The 27,969-nt window shown below is 36.5% G+C and overlaps 1 protein-coding gene across 10 annotated transcripts in view; it reads right to left on the reverse strand.

Annotated features, from left to right (window-relative positions):
- Positions 1–27,969, reverse strand: part of ADAM22 (ADAM metallopeptidase domain 22) — a 203,987-nt gene that overhangs the window by 158,663 nt on the left and 17,355 nt on the right. For all 10 annotated transcript variants that reach the window (XM_012779568.2, XM_012779567.2, XM_012779572.2 and 7 more), the window contains exon 3: positions 12,084–12,160. In XM_012779568.2, the coding sequence (XP_012635022.2) occupies positions 12,084–12,160 (77 nt within the window). The remainder of the gene's footprint in view (positions 1–12,083; positions 12,161–27,969) is intronic.

Below are 27,969 nucleotides of genomic sequence, written 5' to 3' on the forward strand. Positions count from 1 at the left end.
CATAGAAGGATCACACTTGAGGAGGATACACAGGAGTTCAAGGCTACAGTATGCAATCATCATGCTTGTGAATAGCCATGGCACTTCAGCCTAGACAACATAAGGAGACCTCTAAAAAAAATTAAAATAAAGAACATATAATAATATAGTCTAAAAAATTTAGTATTCAAGAAAACGCTATATATAATAAAAATATACTTATACATAAAAGAGTCTAATTTTTTGTTTCTGTTTCTGAAGACATCTCAGGATCTTAGAGTGTTCCAGGCTAATCATTATGAATAAGAATTATGACTATATGATGCTGTAAATATAAAATGTATAAAGATTAGGCCCAGTCGGTACTGGTCCTCTGAATGTACAACAGATGTTACTTCAATTAAATTTAAATTAATTCTTTATCAGTTTTCCTTTCTTTTTATTTTTCTTCTACTAATCATTTGACAAAAATGAGGATAAACATTTGTTATTTAAACTTTCCATCTGTTCTATACATTGGAAACTTACCACAAATTGTTTTTATTTAGGAAATAATGTCTTCATTAAACACCCCATTCATAAATAAAAGCATGATTGTATATCATAAGCTCATTCAAATATCCTATATCTTATATTTCACCTTAAAGACCCAAACTTAAACTTTTATGTGGAAACATGTCTGATTAAGGAATAAAGCTTGATTATTTTTAACTTTTCACTCTGAAAATAAGGCATATGCAAACAGTAGACTTGTTAATTTGCTAATTCTTTTCCCTTGGGAGATGAACAGAGAAAACAAAATAGATTGATTTTTTAGGGGAAATCTCCTGTTTTTGTTACTGCCCACTATAATTTCTCTTTTAAAAGAATACAGTGGGATGTACTCACCAGCAAATTGGTATTAACGGATCAACACCTAAGTGGACATATAGGAGTAACATTTATCAGGTGTCAGGAGGGTGGGAGGGGGGAAGAGGGGATGGGTATATACAACCACAACGAGTAAGATGTGCAACGTTTGGGGGATGGACATGCTTGAAGCTCTTACTCGAGGGGGTAGGAGGGCATGGGCAATATATGTAACCTTAACACTTGTACCCCCATAATACGCCAAAATAAAAAAATTAAATTAAATTAAAAAAAGAATACAGTGGGAACACTAATTCTCTAGGGTAGGACTAAAGAAGTTTCCTGTAACAGTTATTTTACCATGCCTACTGGAAAGGGGTATGTATGTTAATTTAAGAGGTTCACCTGCTGCTTCTACCATTGCTGACAGGGGATACCCGATCCCCGGAGAACCAGGGGAAGAGTAAAGGACTGGGGCAACACAAAGAAAAACCTCAAGGTCTCTACTGGCCCCACCTCTCTCCAACATCTCTGAATTGGATAAAATTTAAATTGAGATAATTATTGCAGTTAGTTATCATCAGAGTTTCTTAAAACAAAATGTGAAAATATGACTTGCTTTAAAATACTCGATTAGTATGCAAATACATTTGCATAAAACATTAACTTAATATGTCTCTTCCATAAGACAAGGCTCTAATTTTTTAACCCTGAGAGCGAGGGATGTGGCCTGGCAAATGGCACTAACTGAATGGGCCCTGCATGGGTTTGTTACAGCAACATCCTCACAGAGGTGCATCACAGTGCCTTTCTCTGCAAAATCTCATAGCTTTGTAACAGGCACCTAGGTACAGTTCATACAGCTGTATTCAAGCCACCATGCTGCAATAATGCAAATGATACCCTTCCTAACATCAAACCATGATGCCATCCCTTGCTGCCTGTGGATTCTTATTCTATGCTTTTGGGACCATTTCTGTGAAGGAAGTTCAAGCTGATCTTCCTCCTCTACAAGTTCCCAAGAAGAACCTTGAGCCTCTTTAAAACTTTCATTTGAATAGCCAGGGTGTTAATCTTTCTTCATTTCTTTGCAGTGTATCTAGCATCATCACTTCTACACCTTTTTAGGGCAAAAACTTCAATTTTAGGCAAAATAAAAGAGTCAATTGAGAATAATGTGGCCACATTACCTGCCTGAGAATAGTTACAGTTAACGCTCATGGGACAAAAATGTACAGCATAACCTGCCACACCAGATCTCATTGGCTGAGAAAATATGCCAACAGGTGAAGCCCCAGAAAATATTCAGAGTGTACAGTCACACACACACACACACACAGAGAGAGAGAGAGTGAGAAAAATATTCCAGAGACAAAGACCAATAAGTCAGCCCTGTGCAGATGGTATCACCTGGGGGGTAAGCACACATCCTACATCTCATTCTAAAACACATTTTTACTATAAAACATAGATAGCTACTACAGAACAAGCTTTCAATTACTTAAATTGGATCTTTTACCTTGCAAAGATTTTGTTCACCCAGTATTTTAATAATCATATCATAAACTTAAATTATATATATCCAAGGAACCCAATTCTCCATACCTGGCAAAGTTCCCTGTGGTTGGGCTATACCACTATCATTGCTAGATAATTAAACAGAGTTCAATAATTTGGCACCTGGGAGAAAAATAGTAGTGAACACTGATTAATCTTCAATATAGCTCCTAATCACTGTAAAACTTCAAAAGAGTTTCTATGCAATTAGGCAAAAACATTTAACTACAAGTTTCATTAAAAGTGTTGACTGTATCTGGGAAACTACATTTTTAATTCATCTAATAAATCTGTAACAAAAATATACAGCAATCATTTCAATTATAAAAATATTAATAGTATTTATATGGTATTTCCTTGAAAGGATCGTTAGTCTAGGTTATATTAAATAACTGCGATTTTATTTATAATTTAAATAATATGCTTGTGAGTGTGCTAAAATCTCCAGATTCCCCTTACTAAGGGAAAAGAAAAGGTAATGCTAAAAACATCTAGAAGTCATATATGAAAGATAATGTGTCTGCACTAAGGATGTACTTTTAAAAACAAAATATCAGAACCCTTAAATAGATCAATAATATTAAAGTGTAGGGGCCTGATTCCACTCTGCTCACCTCTGATCCATTATTATAAAAGGGCAAACTCAAGCCATGCACAGTATCCTCCCCACCCATGAGTTTGGCTTTCTGAACGCTGTAAAAGGCTATAGTCCCTGGGGTTCTATTGCTCTAGGATTCCTTCCAGATGTTCCAGCAGAAACAATTTCCCAGGTCTTAGCTTAGTATTGGTCTCTTCCTTGGATCACTCTCTAGCTCTGTGCCAGACATATCCATGGACCTTCCAGTGCCTTCCAAGTCAGTCCCGCTTCGCTCTGGGCTTTCCAGGCAAAGGCTGCCCTACCAACAACCAACATCAAAACTACCACTTTTCAACTTAAAACAAACTGGAAGAAATGAAATATGCCTCAGGTTAAGGCATAAGAAATATAAATTCTACATCAAGTTCCTTAGAGTCTTCTACCAATGGTAGAATCTTAGCCCTTAAAAAGTTTCAAAAGTTCAATACAGATTTCAAAGGTAGAGTTTTATTATAAATCAAAAAACATAAGATCATAGTCATGGGAAGTATGGAACTCTTTCCAGACTTGCAGCGGACATGAAACTGAAAGCCTTAGTAACTATTTATACTTCACATCATCACTCCTGCAAGATAGAATTTATAGAAAAACAGCTGTTATAGTATCATTAAAAAATCAAAGGTCCACTTTGGAAAACAATTTACCATTTCTCACAGCATAAAACTACCATATGACCCAACTATTCCATTTCTAGGTATCTATCCAAGAGAAATGAAAACATACATGCACACAAAGACTTGCATGTGAATGTTCATGGCACCATTATTCATAAGAGCCGAAAACTGGAAGAATCAAAAGGTCCATCATCAGGTGAATGGATAGTCACAATGTGATAAATCAATGTAACAACAACATTCAGTAGCAAAAAGGAATAAACTATTGACACATGCTACATCATAGATGAACTTTAAAAATATGCCTAGTGAAAAGCTAGACATGGGAACACATTGTATGGTTCCCTTTATAAGAAATGTCCAGAAAAGATTTATTTATAAAAACAAAAAGTAGATTAGTGATTACCTGGGCTGGAGGTAGCAATGAGGAGTAAGTGTAATGAGGATGAGAGATGTTACTGGAGAAATAAAGTGTTTTAACACTGATTAACGGTGATTGTTGCACCACTCAGTAAAGTTACTGAAAATCACTGAATTGTACATTTGAAATGGGTGATTATGACATATAAGATAAAATTGCTTTGAAAAATCAAAAGTATTGAATTTTATGCAATAAGTATGTTCCTAAAAGTTTCTAGGTTATATTTAAGGTTATATTTCATAGGATAACCATGAATAAAAACAGTATTTAGAAAGAGGATATAACAGATACAGGGGAAATTTTAGAAATTTTCAAAAGAGTACACAGAGATAAATATGAACAAAGATGAAATTCTTCATAATGTGGACAATTCCTTGAAAAATACAATTTCCCAAAGTTGAGCTAAAAAACAAGCAGAAAACCTGAATACATCAGTCACCATCAAAAACATTACTTATCAAAGATTTATTTCTTAAAAAGGTTCCAGGATGAGTCAGGATAAAGGCAAGGATTTTAAAACATTAAAACATATATATATGTCCTATATTTAAATATATATAAAACATACATATTTAGGTCTGAACAGTATTTGGTGATAATAGCTTTTTTGTCTTGGTTCTTTTGGTAACAGGAATACCTCTAGCATTCACTGTTAAGGAGAATGTTGATAATTGACTTGAGAGAGCTAGCCTTTATCATGTTACCAGTTGAACCAGTATACATATTTTTAATTTTATATAGGGGTGTGTGTGTGTGTGTGTGTGTGTGTGTGTGTGTGTGTGTGTGTGTGTGTGTGTGTGATTCCTATACTACTCGAGACAATGTTTTAGGGAATTTTTTGTAAGTGAAAAATTTCATTTCATATAGCTTTTTAATTCTGATACAAAAAAGACTACTATCAATCTCATTTATGATTGTAGATGCAAAAGTTCTAAATAATATAACAGCAAATCTATTTCAGCAGTTAATACTGGGGTACCTGGAGAAATTGAATCTTAAAATTTTAAGCTACAAACTGCCTTTAAAATGCAGTAAATTGCAGCATTCTACAACGGAAACTAGAATTTGCAATTGGGCAGCCCTCCCTTTTTTGGATGCAAGTCCCCTAGTTAAATCCTCTGAGTTCTCCAAACCTCTGGGAAAGCTCAAAGAGTAAAGAAATACAATTGTACTTGCCTCAAGAGGATAATTGCTAAGTTGTGCTTCTACACAAGTTTGTTGCTTGTCAGCTTGCCCCATTCCTGAAAACTACTGTCTGTCCTTGTTTAGGCATTAGATCAGAGAAAATTAGGAACCAGAGCTAAAACAGGAAGGTTGTGCAATCTGATCCATTATTCATTTCATGCTGGATGAAAGACTGTAACAAGCAAATGTATTTGAGGTTCTGAGCTGTAGGCATACCACATGTGATATCATTTAAAGTTGAATAAGCCATACTTTGGGGGAAAAGTACTAGCAAGCCATGGGAGACAGATCCCAACTCTGAGAGTAGAGGTCCAATTTCACTTTCTAGGAGTGGATGGCCCCAATGCTTTTCACCGAGGCAGAATGAAAGGTGCCTTGAATCAGGGAAAGACAGGACTTGCCCTTTTCTCCGCCTGGCTCTGAGGAGAGCAGATGCCTTTGCTTTCCCAATGGTGACACAAACCCTCCACAAGGTGACCTGTGGATGGGTATGGGCTTGTGGGTTCTTGAAGTAGCCACTCTGGCAGATGTAGCTGCCATCACTGAGGAAGGGCAGCTGTGCTGAGCAGAGCAGCTGTCATGAGGGTCACTGCAGAGATCCATCAGTGGCAGGAATGTAGTGGCAAGATAAAAGGCTAGAGACCAACTCAGGGAAACATCTGGGGATGGAAGTAATTTACAGCAGAAACATTAGCAGGGACTTATTCCATAATAATTTAGATAAAAACATAAAGTGTAATTCCATTTTATAGTTACAGCTAGAGAGGCCAGTAATATATAGAACACAACAATGAATTATCCAACATGACAAAGTAGAGTTTATCCTCTGTAGTCAAGAATAACTTTTAGCAATGGGAAATATTAATATAATAGATCACAATAGGTCAAATAAAATTAAAATGTTCACTCTAATTGACTAGAAAGGCATTTGATAAAATCTAATATCCATTCCTGTAAAAAAAAAAAAACATAATAAGCAAGATACAGGATACTGCTTTAACATGATAAAGACTAGCTCTCACAAATCAGTGTCAGCATTATGCTTAAAAAATGAGTACTACAGATGTGTATTACAAAAATAACCAAGACAAAATTGCTATTATCACCAAATTATACAGTTCCAAAAACTTTAGAAAAACCTATGAGGTAGGAAATAGCAATAAGTATCATTTTACAAAGGAAAGCCTCTCATGATTTGCCATTTGTGTTGTCAAACTAGAGTGTTACTGTCAAACCCAAGTGAAATAATGAAAGCTATGAGCAACAATGAAGTCCAATAAGGTGCAACACAAATCAATGGCTTTCCTAAATAACACGAATAACATTTTAAAATATGACTGAAAACTATCATATCCACAATAGCAACAAAAACAATTCCCAGGAGATGAAATGTGCAAGACCTATAAAAACCAAAATACTAAATTTTACTGAGATATAAAAGAATGCTTATTTATTTTTTCTGACAGTCTCACTCTGTTGCCCAGGCTGGAGTGCAGTGGCATCATCATAACTCATAGCAACCTTAAACTCCTGGGCTCAAGGGATCCTTCTGCTTCAGCCCCCCAAGTAGCTGGGACTACAGGCGTGCACCATCGCATCTGGCTAATTTTTCTATTTTTTTGTACAGACAGGGTCTCACTCTTGCTCAGGATGACCTTAAAGCAATCTTCCCACCTCAGACACCCAGAACACAGGTGTCAGCCACCATGCCCAGCCAGAATGCTTAAATTTTTAAAAAATATACCATGATGTTGCATGGAAAGACTCAGTTCTATAAAAATGTCTTTTGTCCAAATTAAAATATAGGTTTAATGACAGTCCAATAAATTCCAAAGGAGAAGTGAAAAAATTATTCTTAATTTCCATTTTAGAAAAGGCAAATATATCTAAGAAAATTTTGCAAAAGAAAACTAATGAGAGATTTTTCCGTATCAGCTATTAAAACACATTATAAAGCTACAATAAATAATATGATGGTACTAGGCTCTATAATTAGTGAATAAATCTTCAGAAGATATTGCTTTGAAAAAAACAATAACATATATAGTAACAGAATCTAATAATTTAAATGAAATGATCATAAGCCAGTAGGGGGAAAGAATAAATAATGCAACAAATGGTATAGGAGAAATCAATAACCTGTGCTCAGACTTTCATCCCAAGTCTTTGTGTTGCCTATCAGGACTTAGATATTTTGGCTCTTTCTACTTTTCCAACTTCATTTATTAACTCTCTTGGCTCCCCTTGTTCCAGCCTCCTAAGGCACCTTTCTGTCAATCATGCTAAGCTTTCTCCTGTCTTGGGGCCTTGACCCTTGCTGTTCCCTTTGTCTGTGGACCCCTTAACATTCAAATGTCACTTCCTGACAACCATTGTTCAAACAGCACCCTTACTCTCACAGGAGGCACTCTCCATTAATGGTACTGTCACTCTGAAATTAACTTATTCAACATGTACATTGTTTGTCTAACTAGATGCAAGTTCCCTAAGAGTGAAGTCCTTACTACTTTCTTTCTCCTGAGTCCTCAGGATCTAGAAGAGCTCTTAGCACTTACCAGGGGCTTAAAAAATGTATTTATATATGTCTGTGTGTGTACATATATCTGTATGTATATGTATATATGTATATACATAATGTATGAAGGATCCCAAATTATTCACAGATTTGTCTTTCACACAATAATTTTGCATTAAATGTACATATGAATATTCACCATAATAAATTTAGTGGAATAAGATATTCAGTTACAGAGTTATTAATAACAGTGAAAAATCTATTGTTATTATCATCACATAACATCATCATTTAATTATAATCTTATCCTCATCACTTATTTTTGTCATCACCCACACTGTAAATAGTGCACGGTTAAGTAAATGAGACTCTTCCAGAGCTAACTTTCAATTCTAATTGAATTCATACCCTATCTTTTACCCACCGTGATTCCTACTTTCTCTGCAAATCCAAGGGTCCCAGAGTAAAGCGAGAGGTGACTAATGGGCAAACGATTCCTCTAAATGAGGGAAGACAAGACTAAATTTGCTCATTTTAACAGAACTTGGGTGTTCCTTGTCTGACCTTGTTCCTGCTTCCCCCCTGCCCCCACGCCACCTCTCATTCTGCATGGGCAACCCCATCTGCTGACATCTGTCATGTTTTAGATCCCAGTTGTCCTCCCACTCCTCTGCTGTGACATATGAAAAAAGAGACTGCTGCAAAGATCATAGAGAGAAAGCATTTTGTTGATATTGAAATAAGAAGATGAAAGGGTGAGAATCTATAAATTACAGTCAAAATTTAGGAGTTGGATCATCCAAGATTTGAGAGCTGTACAACAGAATACCTTCCAAAGAGCAGGCTATAAAAGATTCTTCTAACTATGTTGTATGTTTCACATCATAAAATAACCATAGTCTACATGTAGTGTTTGCTTCTGTGTTTGTGTGTTATATGTATGGGGGTGCGGTTTCAGGTACCCTGTTTTAAAAGGTTTAAAGAGTACTGCTGAAATGAAATTTTTTTCAGTATTCCTGCATTGGTTTGGGCAGTTAATTACCCACTTCTTGAAAAACAGGAGAGAGATTTACAAGAAAAACTTGGCCCAAAGTGCTCAGATAATATAGTTAAACCTCTTTATTGAGGCTTTTTCCTTTCTGAGGAATGTTTTGCATTAAAGTATAATATTGGTTTCTGACCTCTGGAAAGGTCTGATGGAGCCTCAGGACTAGTTTGGACAGGACAGGCCATATGTTTGGTTTTATTAATACATCTGTCCTAAAGAGTGAAATTTCACAACTATAACCCCATGAAGAAAAATTGCTTCCCATCCTTTTCTTCATAATTTTGACAAAACAGAAATAGGCCGACCTTCTTGTTTTTAACCTTTCCATGTTTTTTTATCTCCCTCTTATAGAAATTACTACCCAAACACTGAACTCTTGTATCATCTATTTATAGATAATCTTATTTACTGAACATTAAGAAAGAATATTATGTAATGCTACTTTCCTTTCTATTCCAATCTAAAAATATGTATTATAGGATCCATTCTGCAACTGGAATCTAGCTACAAAAAAAATTTAATTTTCCTCCAATAAAAAAAACAATTCTACATGTTCTACAACCCCAGAATTGCTTAGGAAAAAAAAAATATTGTAAGGAGCACATTTGATTTTTCACCACCCTGCTCCTTAACCAACAGAACCGTAAGACAATACACAAACTGAAACCGTAAAATAAAAACATTCTACATAAAAATAAGATTAAAAACTTTTGTGTCACATCATGGTGTTATAGCGTAAAGAAAAGAGCCTATGTTTAATATAGATCTCAAGCAAAAAATGAGCACACTTTGGTGGGACTGTAAATTAATACAACCTCTATGGAAAGGAATATGGAGATATTTCAAAGAACTAAAAGTAGAACTACCATTTGATCCAGCAATCCCACTACTGGGTATTTATCCAAAGGAAAAAAAGACATTCTATAAAAAAGGTATCTGCACTTGAATGTTTATAGCAGCACAATTCACAATTGCAAAGAAGTGGAAACAACCCAAGTACCCATCAATCCATGAGTGGACTAAAAAAATGTGGTATATGTATACCATGGAGCACTACTCAGTCATAAAAAAATGGTGAACTACCTCTTGTATTATCCTAAATGGGACTAGAGACCATTCTTCCAAGTGAAGTATCACAAGATTGGAAAAACAAGCACCACATGTACTCACCACTAATTGATCAACACTTATGTGCACATATGCAAATAACATTCATAGGAAATCCAACAGGTAGGAGGAGGAGGGGAGGAATAAATTGACACCTAATGGGTACAATGCACGCCATGTGGGTGATAGACACACTTATAACTGACTCAAACAGTGCAAAAGCAATTTATGCAACCAAAACATTTGTACCCCCATAATATTCTGAAATTTAAAAAAATATACACATATATAAATGAGCACACTAAGTTTCTCAGCCCTCCATTTATGCTGTTATTTTATCCTTCATATTCTTATCATTTCAAATTTGCATAGAAATGAGATAAATGTCCAATAGAGAAAAAGTATCTCAAAAGAAATTCTGCTTTATCCTCAGTATTCTAAGTAAGGTTCATGCTTTAAATAAGTATGGCCATGCCTTTTTCCTTCAGGAACAGTAAATTTTTGGACTCAAGATTTCTCTAGAGGAAGTGAGGCAGTTTGGGCAGAATAAACAGGAATGAATATCCCTTCTTTGAGTACTGAAAGTCAAGGAGTTACAAGTATCAGGAACCAGAAAACACAGGGGACTATCCAATAGGAACAATGATTTAAAAGAGGGATGGAAAAGAATCATTGAAATACAAACCTAGGAACCTGACTTTCGAAATCACACCATGATATATATGCTTAGCTTTCAGAAGCTAGTCCCAAATGTTTACCTTCCTTTTTTTCTTTTTCTTTTTTGCTGCTTACTCTTCTTCATCCAGTCATCTCATCTCAGTCTCTGGGCTAATCCTAGCCTCTGGTTTCTGAGTCAATATGACCTCTCAGCCTTAGTAACTTAGACCCACTGCTATGCTCCTGAATACAGCAGTCAAAGAGAGAAAAATCTCTGCCCTTAGGGAGCTTACATTCTAGTGGGAAGAAAAAAGCAATAAACAAAATAAATAAAATCTCAAGTATTAGACGACCCCATGTCAATGCTGGTAGTCAAACTTTTTTGACCTACAAAAATGGCAATGCTATGAGTCAGTATATACATTAAATGGTGATAAATATTATTTTTTAAATGAAGCAGAGGAGAAGAGGTAATAGGGGAGATGGAGGAGTGAGGGCAAGGAGGGTTACTGAGCATTTGAAATGTGGCTAATGCAACCAAGGAACAAAATTTTTAATTTTATTTAAATTAATTAAACTTAAATAACCACAAGTGGCTAATGGGTACCTATCCAGACAGCACACACCTAAGTCCTTCGTCGTACATCCTTTTTAAAAATTAATTGGCAGTCTTCCACCTAGCTGGTCCCCCAATATAAATGCCTCAGGCTCAAATTTTCACTTTCAATCTACTTGTCTGAACTTCTGGCCTCAAACTTATTTCCTGAGCTGTTGTATAGTTGCTTCCAGCAAAGCTACAACCCAATGCTGCCCAGCTGAAAAAACACAGACCTGGCAGAACCCTGGTCTCTTCCCATTTGTCCACGATAAGAGTGGGATAGACATCTTTTTTTAAAAAAATAAACCGATAACTAACCAGATTAAACACTACACTTACCCAAAGGCAAGAGATTAACTCCAATGATTTATCAAAATCCCCTTCCAAATCTAAAATTCTAGGTAGACAAATGACTATTTCCAAAATTATATTGTACAGAATCATCTCAGTATCCTAAACCTCACAGAAATCAACATCCAAATCAAAGCATCTAATGGACACCGGGTATTATTTAGCATCACATATCATGTAGCCAGTCCTCTGAATCATTAATCAAAAAAAGTATAATTTTCTCTTTTCTTCTGTTCTTAAGACACTACAATACCCAAAGTATTGTTTTCATAATTTATTCTCACTCATAGGAAACTTAGGTCACACAGTCTTATACAAAATATTGGAGTAACTCTTGCCTTCAATTTTACATTCTTAAATCTGTTACAGCTGTTCAATTTCAAATAAATATCTACTGTTATTTGTCAGACTTTATAACACACAGTCAATAGATACAGTTTTAAATGTGGTATTTAACTGCCATAGGAAGATGAAGTAAAACACAGTAAGAAAAAAAACTTTACAGAAGGATAAAAAAGTGGATTCAATGTGTGTCTGACAAAAGTGAGTGCAGCTCAACACTTACTGGTTTAGCACGACATCGAGAACGAATGAAGTTCCAAAGGCATCAACCTGGAAGCTTGCCTGGTCAACGTGAGTCAACTACAACATCAAAAAGATAAAAGGTATTTATTACTCATCCATAAGTATTTCTTATGATTATTCTAAAAGATTTACAATATCAAAGCCAATTCAATATGGAGATTAAATGACAGCATATTAAAGTAAAATTTGCACCTTCTTAGAAGCCAAAGCACTCACCAATCTGAAGTAAATTACCACCCAATCAAGGAGGACAAGTGCCTTACTTTTCTGGTTTATCTCAAGTGGTTAAACAAGAGGACTGCACTTCGTCCATCTTATTCTATTTTAAATGACTCTCCCCTTTAAAAGCAAGCTTTAAAGGGCTGGGGAACCTGCAAATCCAAAAGGGTTCGTTCTGTAAAATTTGGATTCCCAAGGCCACTGGTTCCCCACCCCCTGTAAACTAAAAAATGTAGTGTTACCAATAACATTAATATTAGCATATTGAATAATCCCGTACATTAACTGAAAAGAGAGGAGGAAGCAAAACTATTCCATTTAATGCCCCAAACACTAACAGTAGTTACATCTAAACAGACCTAAACATTAATGGAATTTTTATTTATGTTTCTACAGTATACAAACTTCTAAAATAAACATGTATAATTCTTACAATGAGAAAAAATAACCAATACTTTAGAGGTGAAAACATCTGAGCAACCGCATAGAGTATGTGAGGCCATTGGTGCTGCTGGCCCCGAGAACCAGCCCATCACAGAAGAGACATCCCAGGATTCTGCCAGGCAAAAAGGGCTCCTCAACCATCCTTGGGGTTTCATACATAGTAAAGTATGGGATTATGTAAAAGGAGAGAGTTTAATTAACAATAATACAACTTTTTGGAAAGAAAAGCAAATTCTTCTCTTAAAATCTTTGAAAGTAGGGGTGGAAGAATGTTCTACCTCAGTTCCTAACATACTCCAATCCTCATAAAACCCGAAAAATGAAGAACCACTCGCATACCTCTTAGCTTCATTAATCACTTAACTATAATTTCCAACTCTTCCCAATTAGCGCTTAGGCCCAACCAAACTTTGTTCTTTTTTACCTTTTATGATAGTTTTTGGAGCCATTTTTGGATAGTTTTTGGCCTTCGTCTTCACCTCTGCCACAAACTACATCCCCATGATCTTTCTAAAACTGACTCCTTACCAAAACCCCAAATGCGAGTCTCAGATTTTCCACTTTATCAAATACAAACCTCCTCTCCCTGGATTTCAAGACCCTCCACAATCACCTCCCCCTCTCCCAGCACAATGGTGCATACGTTTCCAATCACCCACCTATACCCCATCCACAACTCAGTTCTTTTACTCTTTAATTCAAAAACTATGTTCATTCCAACTTTTTCTGTGGCTTTTATTCATTAAGGTAAGCCCTTTTCCAAACCAAACCCTTCATCAAAGCTGTTTCCCAGAAATGACCCTACCCATCCTTCAAGACTTGGATCAAGTTCCTCCTATGGTCTGCTAGGGTTGCCGTAACAAAATACTACAGACTGCTGGCTTAAACAACAGAAATTTATTTTCTCACAATTTTGGAGGCTGGAAGTCCAAGTATCAAGGTGTTGGTAGATTTGGTTTCTAAAGCCTCTCTCCTTGGCTTGCAGCTGGCTGTTTTCTCACTGTGTCTTCACAGACCTTTCTTTATACCTGCGCATGCCTGGTGTCTCCTCTTTTTTATAAGGACACTAGTCAAAATGGATTAGGGCCCCACCCATGTGATCTCATTTAACCTTAATCACCTCTTAAAGGACCCACATCCAAATATAGTCAAATTGGTTAGAGTTTTAACATAGGAATTTGGGGGGTAGGGAGCACAATTCAGTACATAACATTCCCTCTTTTATGAAGTCTTCCCAACCTCTTCTTACAGCCCGCTCGCCTGCTCCTCACTACAGGTGGGTATCATATCAGAGCCTCACTACTAACTAGCATCAGGTACTCAATTAGTATCACCTGTCTGAATGACTCATTTGAGAGTTGTTTTATCAATCACCTGAATGCATAAATGAACAACAGCTGAACAGCTATAAATTACCTGCTTAAAGAAAAGCACTCTTTCCATCAGGGTTGCTCTTAATGCCATGTCAATGGACAATATTATTCCTTCTATCTAAAAGCTCTTTGAGTTTCCTGAAGTGCTAACGATCGTGTTTTGGAAACAGCCAGAGGAAAGCTCTGCTTACCAGAATTGATGTCTCAGTTAAAATGAACCTCTTCCTCCTCCATTCTTCCTAGGCACTTGTACAACTGTTAGAGCTCTTATCTCAGTTTCTTTTGAATTAAAAATATCAATGTTGCCAATTTGTGGTGAAAAGGGCAGAGACAAGATGTTATTCATCTTGGTATCATGATTACAGCTTGGATCAAGGTAATACTACCATCATTTTTTGGCAAGGTATTTACTGTTTGCAATAATTGTAATTCTTGTATTTTCTTTTTCCTATAGCTCCATTTACATCTGAAATTTTATTTTATTGATCTCAGCCATGTCCCAAGGAGAAACCCATATACTTAAATTCAAAAGGAAATCCATTGACAACATGCTTAACTGCTATTTAGTAAAAATGTTTGCATTATTGATAGTAACAGGAAGAGCAGTATGTTAATATAGTTTTCATGTAAGGCAAGCTTCCTTAGATTCTATACAGAATGTTTCATTCAACAAACTTCTTTTAGAGTCTTCCAAGTGCTGGGAACTATTTAGATGTGGGGGACAAAGTGGTGAAGAAGACTGACCATGTTTCTGTTCTAGTTCAGTTTATCTTCTAGTAGAGAGAGGCAGAAAATAACAATTAAATGAAAAATAAATTTAGAATATAGGTATACTATTCTCAGATTTAATAAAACAGGGAAATGCTGTCAAGAATGACCAAGGAAAATGGGGGTCTGACATAGTCCTGGAAGGCCTCTTTTAGGAGGTGACATCCAGATGACAACCTTAATGACTAGAAAGGATCTGTGGTGGGCAGAATAATGGCCTCCACTTATGACCGCACCTTAATCCCCAGAACCTATGGACATGTTACCTTACATAGCACAAAGGGCTGCACAGACATGATTAAGTAAAGGGCCTTGAGATGAGGAGATTATCCTGGATAATCCAGACGGACCCAACCTAATCACATGAGTCCTTATAAGAGGGAAGCAAGAGGGTCAAAGTCAGAGGAGGAGATACGATGATGGAAGTAGAGATCAGAGCCATCTGAGGAAGAGGACATGAACCAAGGAATGCAGACAGCCTCTAGCAACTAGAGAAGGCAAGGAACAAATCTCCTCTAGAGCCTCCAAAAAGAGCACAGCACTGCCAACACCTTTCTCTTAGCTTCATTAGACCCAGAACTGTAAGACAATAAATTTTTGTTCTTTTAAGCAACTAAGTTTCTGATAATGTTATAGCAATAATAGGAAACTAATACAGCACCCTGGTACTGTCTTTGAACATTTAAAAGAGCAGCTCCCAAGAAAAGAGTGGTGGCTCAGGCCTGTAATCCCAGCGTTCTGGTAGGCCAAGGTGAGAGGATCACTTAAGGCCAGGAATTCAAGACCAGCCTGGACAACATAGCAAGATCTTGTCTCTACAATAAAAAAAAAAAAAAAAAAAATTTAATTATAAATTAGTTGGGCATGGTGGTGCGTGCCTGTAGCCCTAGCTACACAGCAGGCTGAGGCAGGAGGATTGCTTGAGCCCAGCAGTTCCAAGTTACAGTGAGCTATAATTGCACCACTGCACTCCAGCCTGGGAGACAGAGAGACCAGCCTGGGCAACATAGCAAGACCTTGTCTCTAAAAACAATTTTTTTAAATGAATTTCTTTTAAAAAGTAGCTCCCATAATAAGTTGATTGCACTAGTGTTCAATGTCACTTTCCTTCATGGTTTGGTTAAAACTAAGGCACCTGTAGCAGCAGATCAAAACCTATAAGATCACAAGAATCAAATTCCAAACTACCCAGACAAACTGTACTTGCAGTGGTGGTCACTAAAATAAACGTTAAGCATGGTTTCCATGCATTCTGTGTGGTCTTCTAACATCCTAAGATGCCTTCCTCAGGCGTCTGGCTTATATGTACACCAAAGAGAAGAAACATGGTTACTTCTTTAGATTATCTTGGAGAAATAATAAGTTAAGTAGAATTTCAATGAATTTCTGCTATATTAACAATCATGCTTACTATTCAACACTATTAAAGTAGGCTAGGATGGCTCTCCAAAAGTTAATGGTAGACCTTGACTTTTTAGTTCAAAGGAAGAGGAAATGTTTGAGAAGAAAGAACAAGTATAAAATCAGGATTTTCCTTTGGTCAGGGGAAGGCTAACGCATATTGCCAAATAAAAATTCTAATATTTATTAACTTTAAGTTGAAGATTCAAAAGTAACAGTAACTCTTAGAAATATCTGAAAATCATAGTTTTGCAGAAATGCATTCTTTCAAATTACTACATAGCAATGATTTATGACTTTAAAAACTATTATGCAATCACTTTAATATCATAGAAAAAAATTGAGAGACTACCTATAGCTCATATGACATCCTTATTTTACAAATAGGGAAACTGAGTCCAGTGTGGGCAAAAGTCACTCCCAAAGTCACATAGCTGGTGGCAGAGCAGGCATCTCAACTCCTGGCTTTTCCATATTTCAACTCCTTCCTCTCATTCTGCAGCCCCAAGGTGCTTGCACATTTTTACTGAGTTCTAATTATTATAATAGAAGCATTTTTAGAGTCATGAAAATGCTCCATAGAGCACTTTTAGAGGATAAGAAAAGAAAATCAGAACATAAAAAAAACAGTCTTTAGAACTGTTTTCCTTAGAAAAATCAATAATGTTACCACATCTGACATACAGCAACTGTTCTAAGACCAATTTGATTACAATCTTAGAAATTGAGAATTATAATTAAAATTATACATGGAAATCTATCTTTTAAAAAAAATTACATAGGTATGGTAAAGCATATGTGTGCATATAGGTGTTTTAGAGATTTAGACAAGCAGTGAAGATGACATTTCTAGAAGCTGTGAAACAAAAGATTCTGGAGAAAAATGCAAAACTATAAAATAACTATCCAGATGGCAAGAACCCTTAATCAATATAATTACACAGAGATAATTTTAATTTCTAAATTCAAAAATGAATCATTGAATTTTAAGACCAGAAGAACCTGATACAATTCCCAGATTGAGACCTGTTTATTATTCATGAGTAATAGCTAAAATTTAAATATGAAATTAATATAACTCTCATGCCCCTTAAGCATTTTGCTTCTTGGCAGTCTATTCTTTTCTTTTCATATCTTCTAGTGTTAGTGAGCCAGGGCAAACCTACATATTCCAGAGAGCAAACACAAACAAGCTTTTTAAGACTGCCTTATCGATAACCCTTTTTTAAAGCAAAGTTGACACTAAAACATTCATGGTAGAACCAGAACTTTGACACAAGGAGAAAAATGAGATAGTTTGGATTTTTAGTTAAGTCCAACCTGAATAATGAATCAACATTTACCAATAGAGAGTATTATCACTTAAATGGTATTATATAACATAATTGTGAAAGTAATTAACATTATTTTAAAAAAGTGTTTAATACATGTAACAGAATCTTCAACTACTGTGTCCTAAATACTTCTTTGCCATTAGACTGCTTCAGCTCAGTTTTTTAAAACTGCAAGTATAATTCTTAGAAGTCTAATATCTTGAGTTTAGTAAAAAACAAAATACCAATAGCAAAGTATCACTTGTATGTATTATCCCTCTTTTCTATATCAGAAAAGGCAATTGAAAAATCACCATAGCCTCACTGTGATTACTCCATTGCCTCATGTGAACTTCTGGCAAAAGAGCTAAAAGAGACTGATATTCTATCACTATTAAGATTCCTCATTCTAGAATCTGTTGTGGCCATATCAGCAAGATAGTTTTCCTATGACTAGTCAGCTAAGGTATGGGACTAATCTTGCAAAGCAGAACTGTATTACAATGGCATTTGTTAACAGAAGATTCTACCCAACAGGTCTATCCAATACATAAATTTAGCACAATGTCTATAAAAACATAAATGTTTCTATCCATATTTCTCTACCTATGACTCTATGTTAAATACTGCTCCCTTTTCCATCTGGTCAACTCAGTGACATCCATAGTTATGTATTTTATATTGCATCTGATTTATAGTAATACATTATCTTTAACCAAACTGTTTTTAGAATCCAACCATCTGCATTTATTATTACAAGAACTGGAACAGTGCCCAGCAGCAGGACATTTTAAAACAAAATGAAACAAAACAAAATAGCAGTATTTAAAGAATGAACTTCAAAGAGCTAAGCTGGGTTTCAATTCTTAGTATTCCTTTTACTAGTGCTATAAACAAGGGGGACGTTGTTTAATGTCTTTGAACTGAAAGTCCTCATCCCTGAAAGAGAAAAAATAATAACACACACTTCGTAGATTTATTGTAATAAATAAGTTACAGTTTGTTCAACCTTTGTGGTTGCTGACCCTGTCAGACCCTAGGAAAGATGAATTGGATAGGGTTCCTACACTCAGGAAACTCCTGGTCAAAAAGGGAAGCTACTAAAAATGTATTACAAAATATGTGTAAGTCCAGTAATAGATACATGTACAAGATACAGCAGCAGCCCTTCAATTTTAGGGTTCTAGAGGGATGTGTTGATGCACCTCAGACTGACAATGCAGGAGAAAGCACTCCAGGAAAAAGGACCAACAAAGGCACAAAAGTGAGAAACAGCTCAGCATAATCAGGAAATTATAAGACATCCAATATTGCTGAGGCAAAAAAATATGAGGCATGTATTGTGGAAGATCACGCTAGAACTACAGATGCCAAAGAACTTCTAAACCAATTATTCTCAATCTTGGCTGCATCTTAGACTTGCTTGGAAACCTTAAAAATAAAAATATTTAGCACTCTGGGAGGCCAAAGTGGGAGGACTGTTTGATCTCGGGAGTTTGAGACCAGCCTGAGCGAGATGCCATCTCTACCAAAAATACAAAAATTAGCCAGGCATCGTTGTACATGACTATAGTCCCTACTACTTGGGAGGCTGAGGTAGAAGGATCCCTTGAGCCCAGGAGCTTGAGGTTGCAGTGAGCTATAATGATGCCACTACACTCTACCCAGGGCAAAAGAGCAAGACTCTTTCTCAAAAAACTAAAATAAAATACTAAGGCCTGTGCCCCAAATTCAGATATTCTGATTCATTTGGTCTGCAGTGGATCATAGGCATCAATATTTTTTAAAGAGCTATCCATGTGATTCTAAGGTGTGGGCAGGGGTTGAAAACCAATATTCTAACCAACCTAGGAAATGTACTTCTTATCCTAAAAGCCATAGAAATATATTTAAAGACCTTTGTCATAATAGATGTTCGATAAACAATAGCTCCCTTCCCCTTCCTTCACTATTTATAACAAAGTACGTTTATTTTTGAAAATCAATTATTATTAACTTACTAAATCCTTGCATATTTCAAATGCAAGTAAAATCTATCTTCTTTTGACAATTTACTACTTAAATTTTGTTGTTGGGTTCAGCAAAAATAATAGAAGTTTTAAAGTTTTTTTTAAGTGGGAACAGTGAGTAAGAGAAAGCCAAAAAGGAGGAAAAAGAAATGCAATCTAATAGCATTCCCAGACCAAGGGCCACTTGGTTTCCAGAAACATCTCTACAAGCACCTTGGCATTCTATCTCATGTATGGTTGACTCTCAATATACTTTTTTTTTTTTAATGAGGAGGAAAGGGGAGCGAAAGATGGGATTTCTCTTGGTATTTTTTAAAGAGCTACCCTATGTGAGTCTAAGGTATGGTCAATTCCCATGGAATTCTCATCTAGTCAAACCTGCTTTCCAACTCAAATTTCCAATTCTTGTTACTGATTTTATTTGATGTGAAAAACTTTACAATTGATGTAAACATAATCTATGGCCCTTGTTTTGGGATGTGTTATCCTAGGACAGAGATTACATCACGTAGATCTAAGTATGCAGGAACCCCCTAGATGAAACCACACATGCCACAAAAAAAAATGACTTTCCTTGGAGAAGATAAGCTCTTGAGAGGCATTCCCTGAATTGCCTTGTTGAGTTTCCAATTCTGAGGGCACTAAAAGCCCTAGATTCTGTGATTCCCTGGCTGCAATGTCCCCTTCCCTCCAATGACCCTACCAAGCCAGAGGCAAAGAGAGCTTGTGCCAACACTGGCACCAGCTCCCATTTTCTCATCTCCATTCAGGAAGTCAGGCAGCCTCATTACCTATTTATGCTTCAGCTATCTTCTAATAAATCAGTCTCTCCATCATCTTGGCCATTAACTGCGCATTACTAGGCCTTCAATTTAAGGCCTGAACAAGAAAATGCTTACTCACATAATCCTGAAAGTCAAAGCAGACCTTTAAGATACTTAGTGGCCTGAGAACAATACAATATCATATGGTTATATCGAGCTGTAATTAAATCTGAGTGCAAGGCACCCCAACATTTAGATGCAACAAAATCAGCAGACAAAATCCCTCAGACAAATCAGCCCTGAGAAACTGATACTCTTTCTTGGTACAGGAAAGGCCTGAGAAATGTGATGAGAGCTCTTCCCAGCCTCACTATTGGTTTGATATTTGATTTACAGTGGAGTTAAAAAAAAAAAAAAAAACTTTCATCTTGTTTTTCCCCATATGTGAACTGTTATAGAATGCTTTCAGAAAAACACTTAAAGTTTTTTGTTTATGGTGAAAGAGTATATAAAAGTTTGTTGCAGAGAATAATGTAACTACTGAAAGCTAAATAAAAGGCAAAAAAAAAAAAACAAAGGAGGAAAAATGGTTAAGTGGTTAAGCTACCACATTCTCAAATGAATAACTAGTTAGTTTAGCTCTAAATCAGATAATTTTAAAAAACAGACTTTCAAATAAGAGTTGTCTCTGCCAGCTAGGCCACAATCTCTCCTGGAGGCAACATCAGAAATAGGCCATGTCCAATGAATAAAATTGAGAATGGTGAGCTCTTCACATCAAGATTTACTTCACCCAGTTCTGTCAATGGATTTTTCCTTGCTTGCCTGATTTCATCTTGCTTATATAGATACTAGAGGTGTCTGAGAGTGAAGGCTCACTTCTACTAAAGGACTAGCATCAAGTGTTTACAGAAAAAAAATGAGAAGTATCACTGAACAAAAAACACATGATGAATAGCTGGCACATATGGATCCCACAACATTTTCTTTGGGAAACAAATTCATAAGCTGTAAACAGATCTTTTGTCTCCTAGAACTAAGAACAAAACCACATAATTCTACAGGACTTTCTGTTCATGCATATACATATGTATATAATAAACTTCAAAATGACCAGATTCCTTCTTTACTGACATATCTCAACCATCCAAAAGTTTTCCGAGAACAGTCAAGAAATAATCTAAGTAAAATATCACAAGAGCAAAGTACCTGCTTAAAAGAAGAAGAAAAAGCGGTTGTCTCTAATGTCAAGCATACTCAAAAGACGGTTTTTCACCCATGACGTGACAGTCAACCATGAAAGGTTTTCTGTCTTTTTTTTTTATTAAACCAAAGGCTTTATTTATTGGAACACAAAATGAGAGGATTCTAGAGATAAGAACCACCGCAAAAATATTTCATTTTTTTGTTTCCAAGTAGGTAGAATGAAGATTGGTAGGAAGAACACACCACCTATAGTTATCTTAATTACCACAATAATGAAAGGAGAAGATGGAAACATATGCGCGCGCGCGCGTGTGTGTGTGTGTGTGTGAGAGAGAGAGAGAGAGAGAGAGAGAGACAGAGACAGAGACAGAGACAGAGACAGAGAGAAACAGGAAAGGGAGAGAGAGGGGGAAGGAGAGAGAAAAAGAAAGTGAGAACAGACCACCAGCTATCTCTGAGAAAACTGTGGGCTTAAACCATGGAATCTTGCAAAGCATGCAGAGTCTAGAACAGGCATCCTCAAACTAGGGCCCACGGGCCACATGCGGGTGTTTTTGCCCGTTTGTTTTTTTACTTCAAAAAAAGATATGTTCAGTGTGGATAGGAATTTGTTCATAGTTTTTTTTAAACTATAGTCCGGGCCTCCAACAGTCTGAGGGACAGTGGCCCTTTGTTTAAAAAGTTTGAGGACTCCCGGTCTAGAACATAGCAAGAATCTTTAACAGCAATTCAATGTGACATAAATCTGCCCCCAAATTCTTAAACTCATGGGCTTTCATATACTACCAGCTGATGTATCCAAGGTACTTTGAAGGGTAACTCTTTGCTCCGAGTTATGGGAATACAGAAAGAATCCACCTATGAAGCATGTTTGAGAGAAAACAAACACCCAATAAGAAAATTTTTGTTACATGTACTGCGTTATATATATCTGGTATATAGTCTTTTTCTGGGATTCTAACTGCAAAAACATCTGAATCTAAAATAATTAAATGAATATATCTTTTCAAAGATGTTAAAAGAAAAATACTAAATTCTAAGGGGCAGCAAAATAATGAGATTATTCTATTGGATAAAGGTAATGAAAAATGCTCTAGAAATTAATTTTACTTATGCTTCTATCATTTATTGGAGCTAGTCACTATTAGCCCCTGCAATGAAAAAGATTAATCTTGTCACCTAATCCTTAATATTAAACTCTCTAAAAAAGTGAAACGCCTTTTTTAAATACACTGAGTCTAAATCATCTCTAAAAGTAGGAAATCCTAGGAGATACTATTATTAGCAGATAAAAGAAAACTCCACAAATCAAGTCACATTACCCATTGTACATCCCATAATGCTTGCATGTATGTGTGTGCATGTATGTCTATACATTATGAGAGCAAATGCTTGAAGCCAACTGTAACCTAGAAGATAATTAATACTTTAAACAAGCAAACTCTCTAGTGCTAATGAGGCCCACTCTGTAGAGCCAGAAATAGAAAGAATAACTTCTGCTTTCAATGAGGGAGATAGGGCCAGGCGCTGTGGCTCACGCCTGTAATCCTAGCACTCTAGGAGGCCAAGGCGGGCGGATTGCTCGAGGTCAGGAGTTCGAAACCAGCCTGAGCAAGAGCGAAACCTTGTCTCTAATATAAATAGAAAGAAATTAATTGGCCAACTAATATATATAGAAAAAATTAGCCAGGCATGGTGGCGCATGCCTGTATTCCCAGCTACTCAGGAGGCTGAGGCAAGAGAATCGCTTGAGTCCAGGAGTTTGAGGTTGCTGTGAGCTAGGCTGATGCCACAGCACTCACTCTAGCCTGGGCAACAAAGCAAGACCCTGTCTCAAAAAAAAAACAAAAAACAAAAAAAACAAAGAGGGAGATAGGATAGACATCATCACTGAAGGTCTTCTAGACTTAAGACACACTAAAAGTATCTAGTAAAGTCAGAATCACATGCAGACTATACCTTAGTTCTGAAAGAAAAAACCCATAAACATAGACTTCTAGTTAGTTTTATAACCTGTCTAAGTATAAAAACAGAATAAAACCCTTAATCTCATAACTCTTATCTTCACTGGCATGAACTCAGCTCTTAATAGAAACAATTTCATGTTAAAGGCTGACAGAACTTGACCCCCGCCCTGCCTCCTCCCCTCCTCCCCGTGTCAGAAACAGAAAGAACAATCAAATAAAATCACAAGGAGCCATGAAGGATGGTGGAGCTCTAGAGCCACTAGCTGTATTAGAGCCATTCACTTCCTCTATTTGATTAGATGCTCAATCTTAACCAAACCAGATACTATATGCTGTATATTCATATGTGACCCAGGTCTCTATGCTGCTACTGTGTTTTGATACGAAGCTGAATAAATTCTGTAGCTCTTTCCTCTATTGGAGGCAAATTAGGACAGTTTAATGAAGTCTTCATGCATCTGACATGCTGGGTTAAAGAAAGGATTCCTACAAGACATCTTAATTAGTTTTTACAAATGAAAAATGCTGGGCACAGCCATTCTTTCTGTGCTTTATGATAGTTTTTCACTTGTTGCTTTGAGGCAAATCAATGCTTTCAAAGTAACATGGAGATCAGTTTTCATTTAGTTTATTAAATGATACCCTAGAAGAATTCATCCACTTCTGAAAAATGTGTAGGTTATTGCTCTGAACTTTCCCTACTGGGCTTCTGGGAAGCTGCCTCCTAGCAAGGGCTCCTCACTGAGCCATTCCCCAGATTGGCAACCTTAGCAACTCACCACTGAGCTGTCCTCTTTGTCCTTCACTGTCCTTCCCTGCATGTTCTCCCATCTCCATTATCACCAAGTCCTAAGCCCCTACTGTGTGCACAAGACTCCACAAGAACCACAGGGGACTCTGAGAAAGATATGGTCTCTGCCTACAGATTTCCATCATCTGGAAAAACATGCTACTATTGCTCAAGGCAGCAATGCAACCCAGTGCTAATTGTTTTGTCCAAAAGTTTTCCTGCTATTTTAAAACTGTGAGAAGTCACTTATGAAAAAATGCAGAGGATAGTGGTTAAAACTCCAGATTCTGGAGTCAAATTTCCTGTGCTCAAAAACCTTAGCTTCATCCCTTCCTAGGGAGCTTGGGCAAGTTATTTAAGCTCTCTGTGCCTCAGTTTCTCTCTTTGTTAAACTGAAATACATTACCTATGTCTGAGGATTGCTGTGAAGATTAAATACATGTGTAGTGCACAGAATGATCTAGCTCCATAAATGTTAGGTATATTATTCTACCACATGAGCAATAAAAGTCCAAGCACTATGAACAGAATTTTGTGTTGTACTCAGGAGTCAGAATTGTTTTTGCTTTCCTTGTCACTTCCACAGGACATTTCCTCTACCTTTCTCTCACTGAGGTCCACGCATGATAGCTGCATCACCTTCCACCTTCAACCCTCTACTACATACCTCTGTATCCCCAACATTCGGAACCTTGCTTGGCACAAAGCACATGCTCACTCTACAAGTTTAAAACAAATCTGACAACTGTTATCTGACAACAACATGAACAAAAGTTATTTTTCAAATTGTAATTAGCCAAAAATGAAAAGTATGTCACAGGACCATAACACAATAAAGGCTGCTTTCATATAAACTACTTTATTGGTTTCTTTATGAGTTGTCTAGTAGTTATATGCACTATTGTTGTTATATAGAATATAAGCTTTATCAGTATATGCATTCCACTGATTCTCCTTAAATACTTCAGACCTGTGTTCCTGCGTTGTTTGAGTTTGGTAGTCATTTGTCTACAAGACTAGAACAGGCACTATGTATAGGTCAGATGGAGAAGAATGGAACTCTGAGCTTTAGGAAACAGCAGTGAGTTATGTGATCCATTCCCCACTGTGAGGAAACCAACATCTACTCAAAATCATTTTGAAAAATAGTTGTTTCACCTGTTCTATTAGTTCTTGAGACAGTTCTTTAACCCCCATTTGTAGTCTGTTCCAATGCTGAATCATCTTATTTTCCTTTTTAAATAGCTAACAAAACTCTTTCCTAATGCATTATAGGCCTATTTCCTCCATTTGTGAAACCAGATATGTCCAAAGATGGCTTGGAAGTATGCCTCTTATCTCTTAGGCACAGGAGAAAGTATTTACTACTTAGTAAGCTTTATAGCAGGCTAGCACTAAAAATACCTAGCAACCACACAGGATAAAGCATCCTGCAAAATGAGTAATTTATAGTCATGTATGTAGTAAATATAAAACAGAAGTACATTTAACTGCATGGAAGTAATATTGTCTTGCAAAGAAGAATCCAAATGTATTACACTGTGGGATTGTGGGAAGAGGAGAAGGATGGATTACCTTCAGACACCACAGTGAAAGAAGTGAAGTATACTTTTCCTTGGTGAGATAATCTAATACTGTGAGACTACAGGATGAAACCAAAAATACTGCCAGAGATGAGGATGATTCCAAATATTTCTTCCCAGTATTGCTTCCAATAAGACGCTCTATCACCAATCTTCTTTGGAGTAGACATCTTGTTATCCATACTTGATAGGCACACTCTGGCCTTGGGGTCATCATACTACTGGTTGTTCTCTTGTCCTGGAATACTCAGTTTCTAAGATACCTGCATGGCTTACTCCCCACTTTCTTTAAGTCTTTTCCTTATGTTACCTTTTCTGAGGCATAATGGACTACCCTACTAAAAATCGGAACCCATGCCACCTATACTCCCCTGCACTACCAATCCCCACTACCATGCTATATTTCTTCTTTTCCATAGTACCTACCACCTTTTAACACACTATATAATCTATCATTTACTATGTTTTGGTCTATCAGCTAGAACATAAGCCCCAGAAGAAAGAAATTTGCAGTTTTCTTAACTCACTGATGTATCCCAAGGACCCAGAACAGTCTCTGTCACATAGCAGGCTCTCAATAAATATTTAGGGAATGAATTAAAAGGATGTCAGCTCAGAAATCAAATCATAGGAAATAATTGCATTACACACATACACTGCATTAGTGTTACCCAAAACAGTTATTGAGCCTTACTTGAAATATAAAAGAACCAACAGAAAAATTTTAATTACAGAGCTGGCAAGTTTAAATTTCTTAAGAAAAGGAACAAGATTCAAAGTCTGTTAAATATTTGCCAATCCCCCAAGTTCCTCATTATGCAAAGACAGAACAACAAAAAGAATCAAGAATCTCCAGTTTTAGTGAAAACATGCTGCAGAGAACAGGAGCTATAAAAAGGCATGATTAATAGCTTAACTATAACGAAATACCCAATTGTATAAGGGCCAGAAGGTTCAGAGAAAAGTATAGCTGTTTCTCCTCTCATGAAGTGAAATGTAAGGACTAAAACTGACTCAGTGGCCTTATGGAGATGAGATATCCCACAAATACTCTATATATACACACACACAAACACCCTACTACCATCAGCTACAATGCTATCTGTACTTGGAGCTCTTTTCTTCCTGAATACTTTCTGCAGTGAACATATGATGCTAAAATAAAAGCATACGGACTTCTTCTAACCTAATTATTTCTTGAGAAAGAAAAATAACACAAACAACTTTGCAATAACATATTTTGGAAAGACTGTTGAAAACTGTTAGAAATTCAGGAACACATTGTTGATTGATTAAGTGTTAAAATATTTATTAAATATGGGAATCCACTGCAAGAACATGAAAGTTCTTCCACTAAGCTAAAGGTTACATCTAATGCTGGGCCCAGAGTCATCTTACTAAGAAGCTGAATAATTTAGTATCACAAGTAGCTCACAATTGTACCAAAAAGAATACATTGATAAAGAGTGAATATGCTGGGTGTGGTGGCTCACACCTATAATCCCAGTACTTTGGGAGGTGGAAGCAGCAGGATTACTTGATGCCAGTAGTTCAAGACCAACCTAAGCAACATAGCGAGATAGCAAGATGCCACCTCTGCAAAAAATTAAAATAATTAGCTGGGCATAGTGGCACATATCCGTACTCCAAGCTACTCAGGAGACTGAGGCAGGAGAATCACTTGAACCCAGGAGTTTCAGGCTGCCGTGAGCTATGATTGTGCCACTGCACTCCAGCCTGGGTGACAGAGTGAGACCCTGTGTCTCAAAAAAGAAAAGTGAAGAGCCAGAATAGAAAGGGAAAAACAATGAATCGAGAACAACAAAGGTTTATTTAAAAATGTATTAAAAACCACTGAATTGTACACTCTAAAAATGAGTGAATTTTATGGTATATAAATTATATCTCAATAAAGCTGTTATTTAAAAACCACATTTAAAAATCAGTATTGTTGGCATAAATATAATTCAAATGCAAGGCAGTTTTAGTTTCCACAGAAGTGATTTTGTTATAACTGCTACCTTCCACA

The sequence above is a fragment of the Microcebus murinus genome, chromosome 9, assembly GCF_040939455.1.
Source record: "Microcebus murinus isolate Inina chromosome 9, M.murinus_Inina_mat1.0, whole genome shotgun sequence".
NCBI classification, from domain to species: Eukaryota; Metazoa; Chordata; class Mammalia; order Primates; family Cheirogaleidae; genus Microcebus; species Microcebus murinus.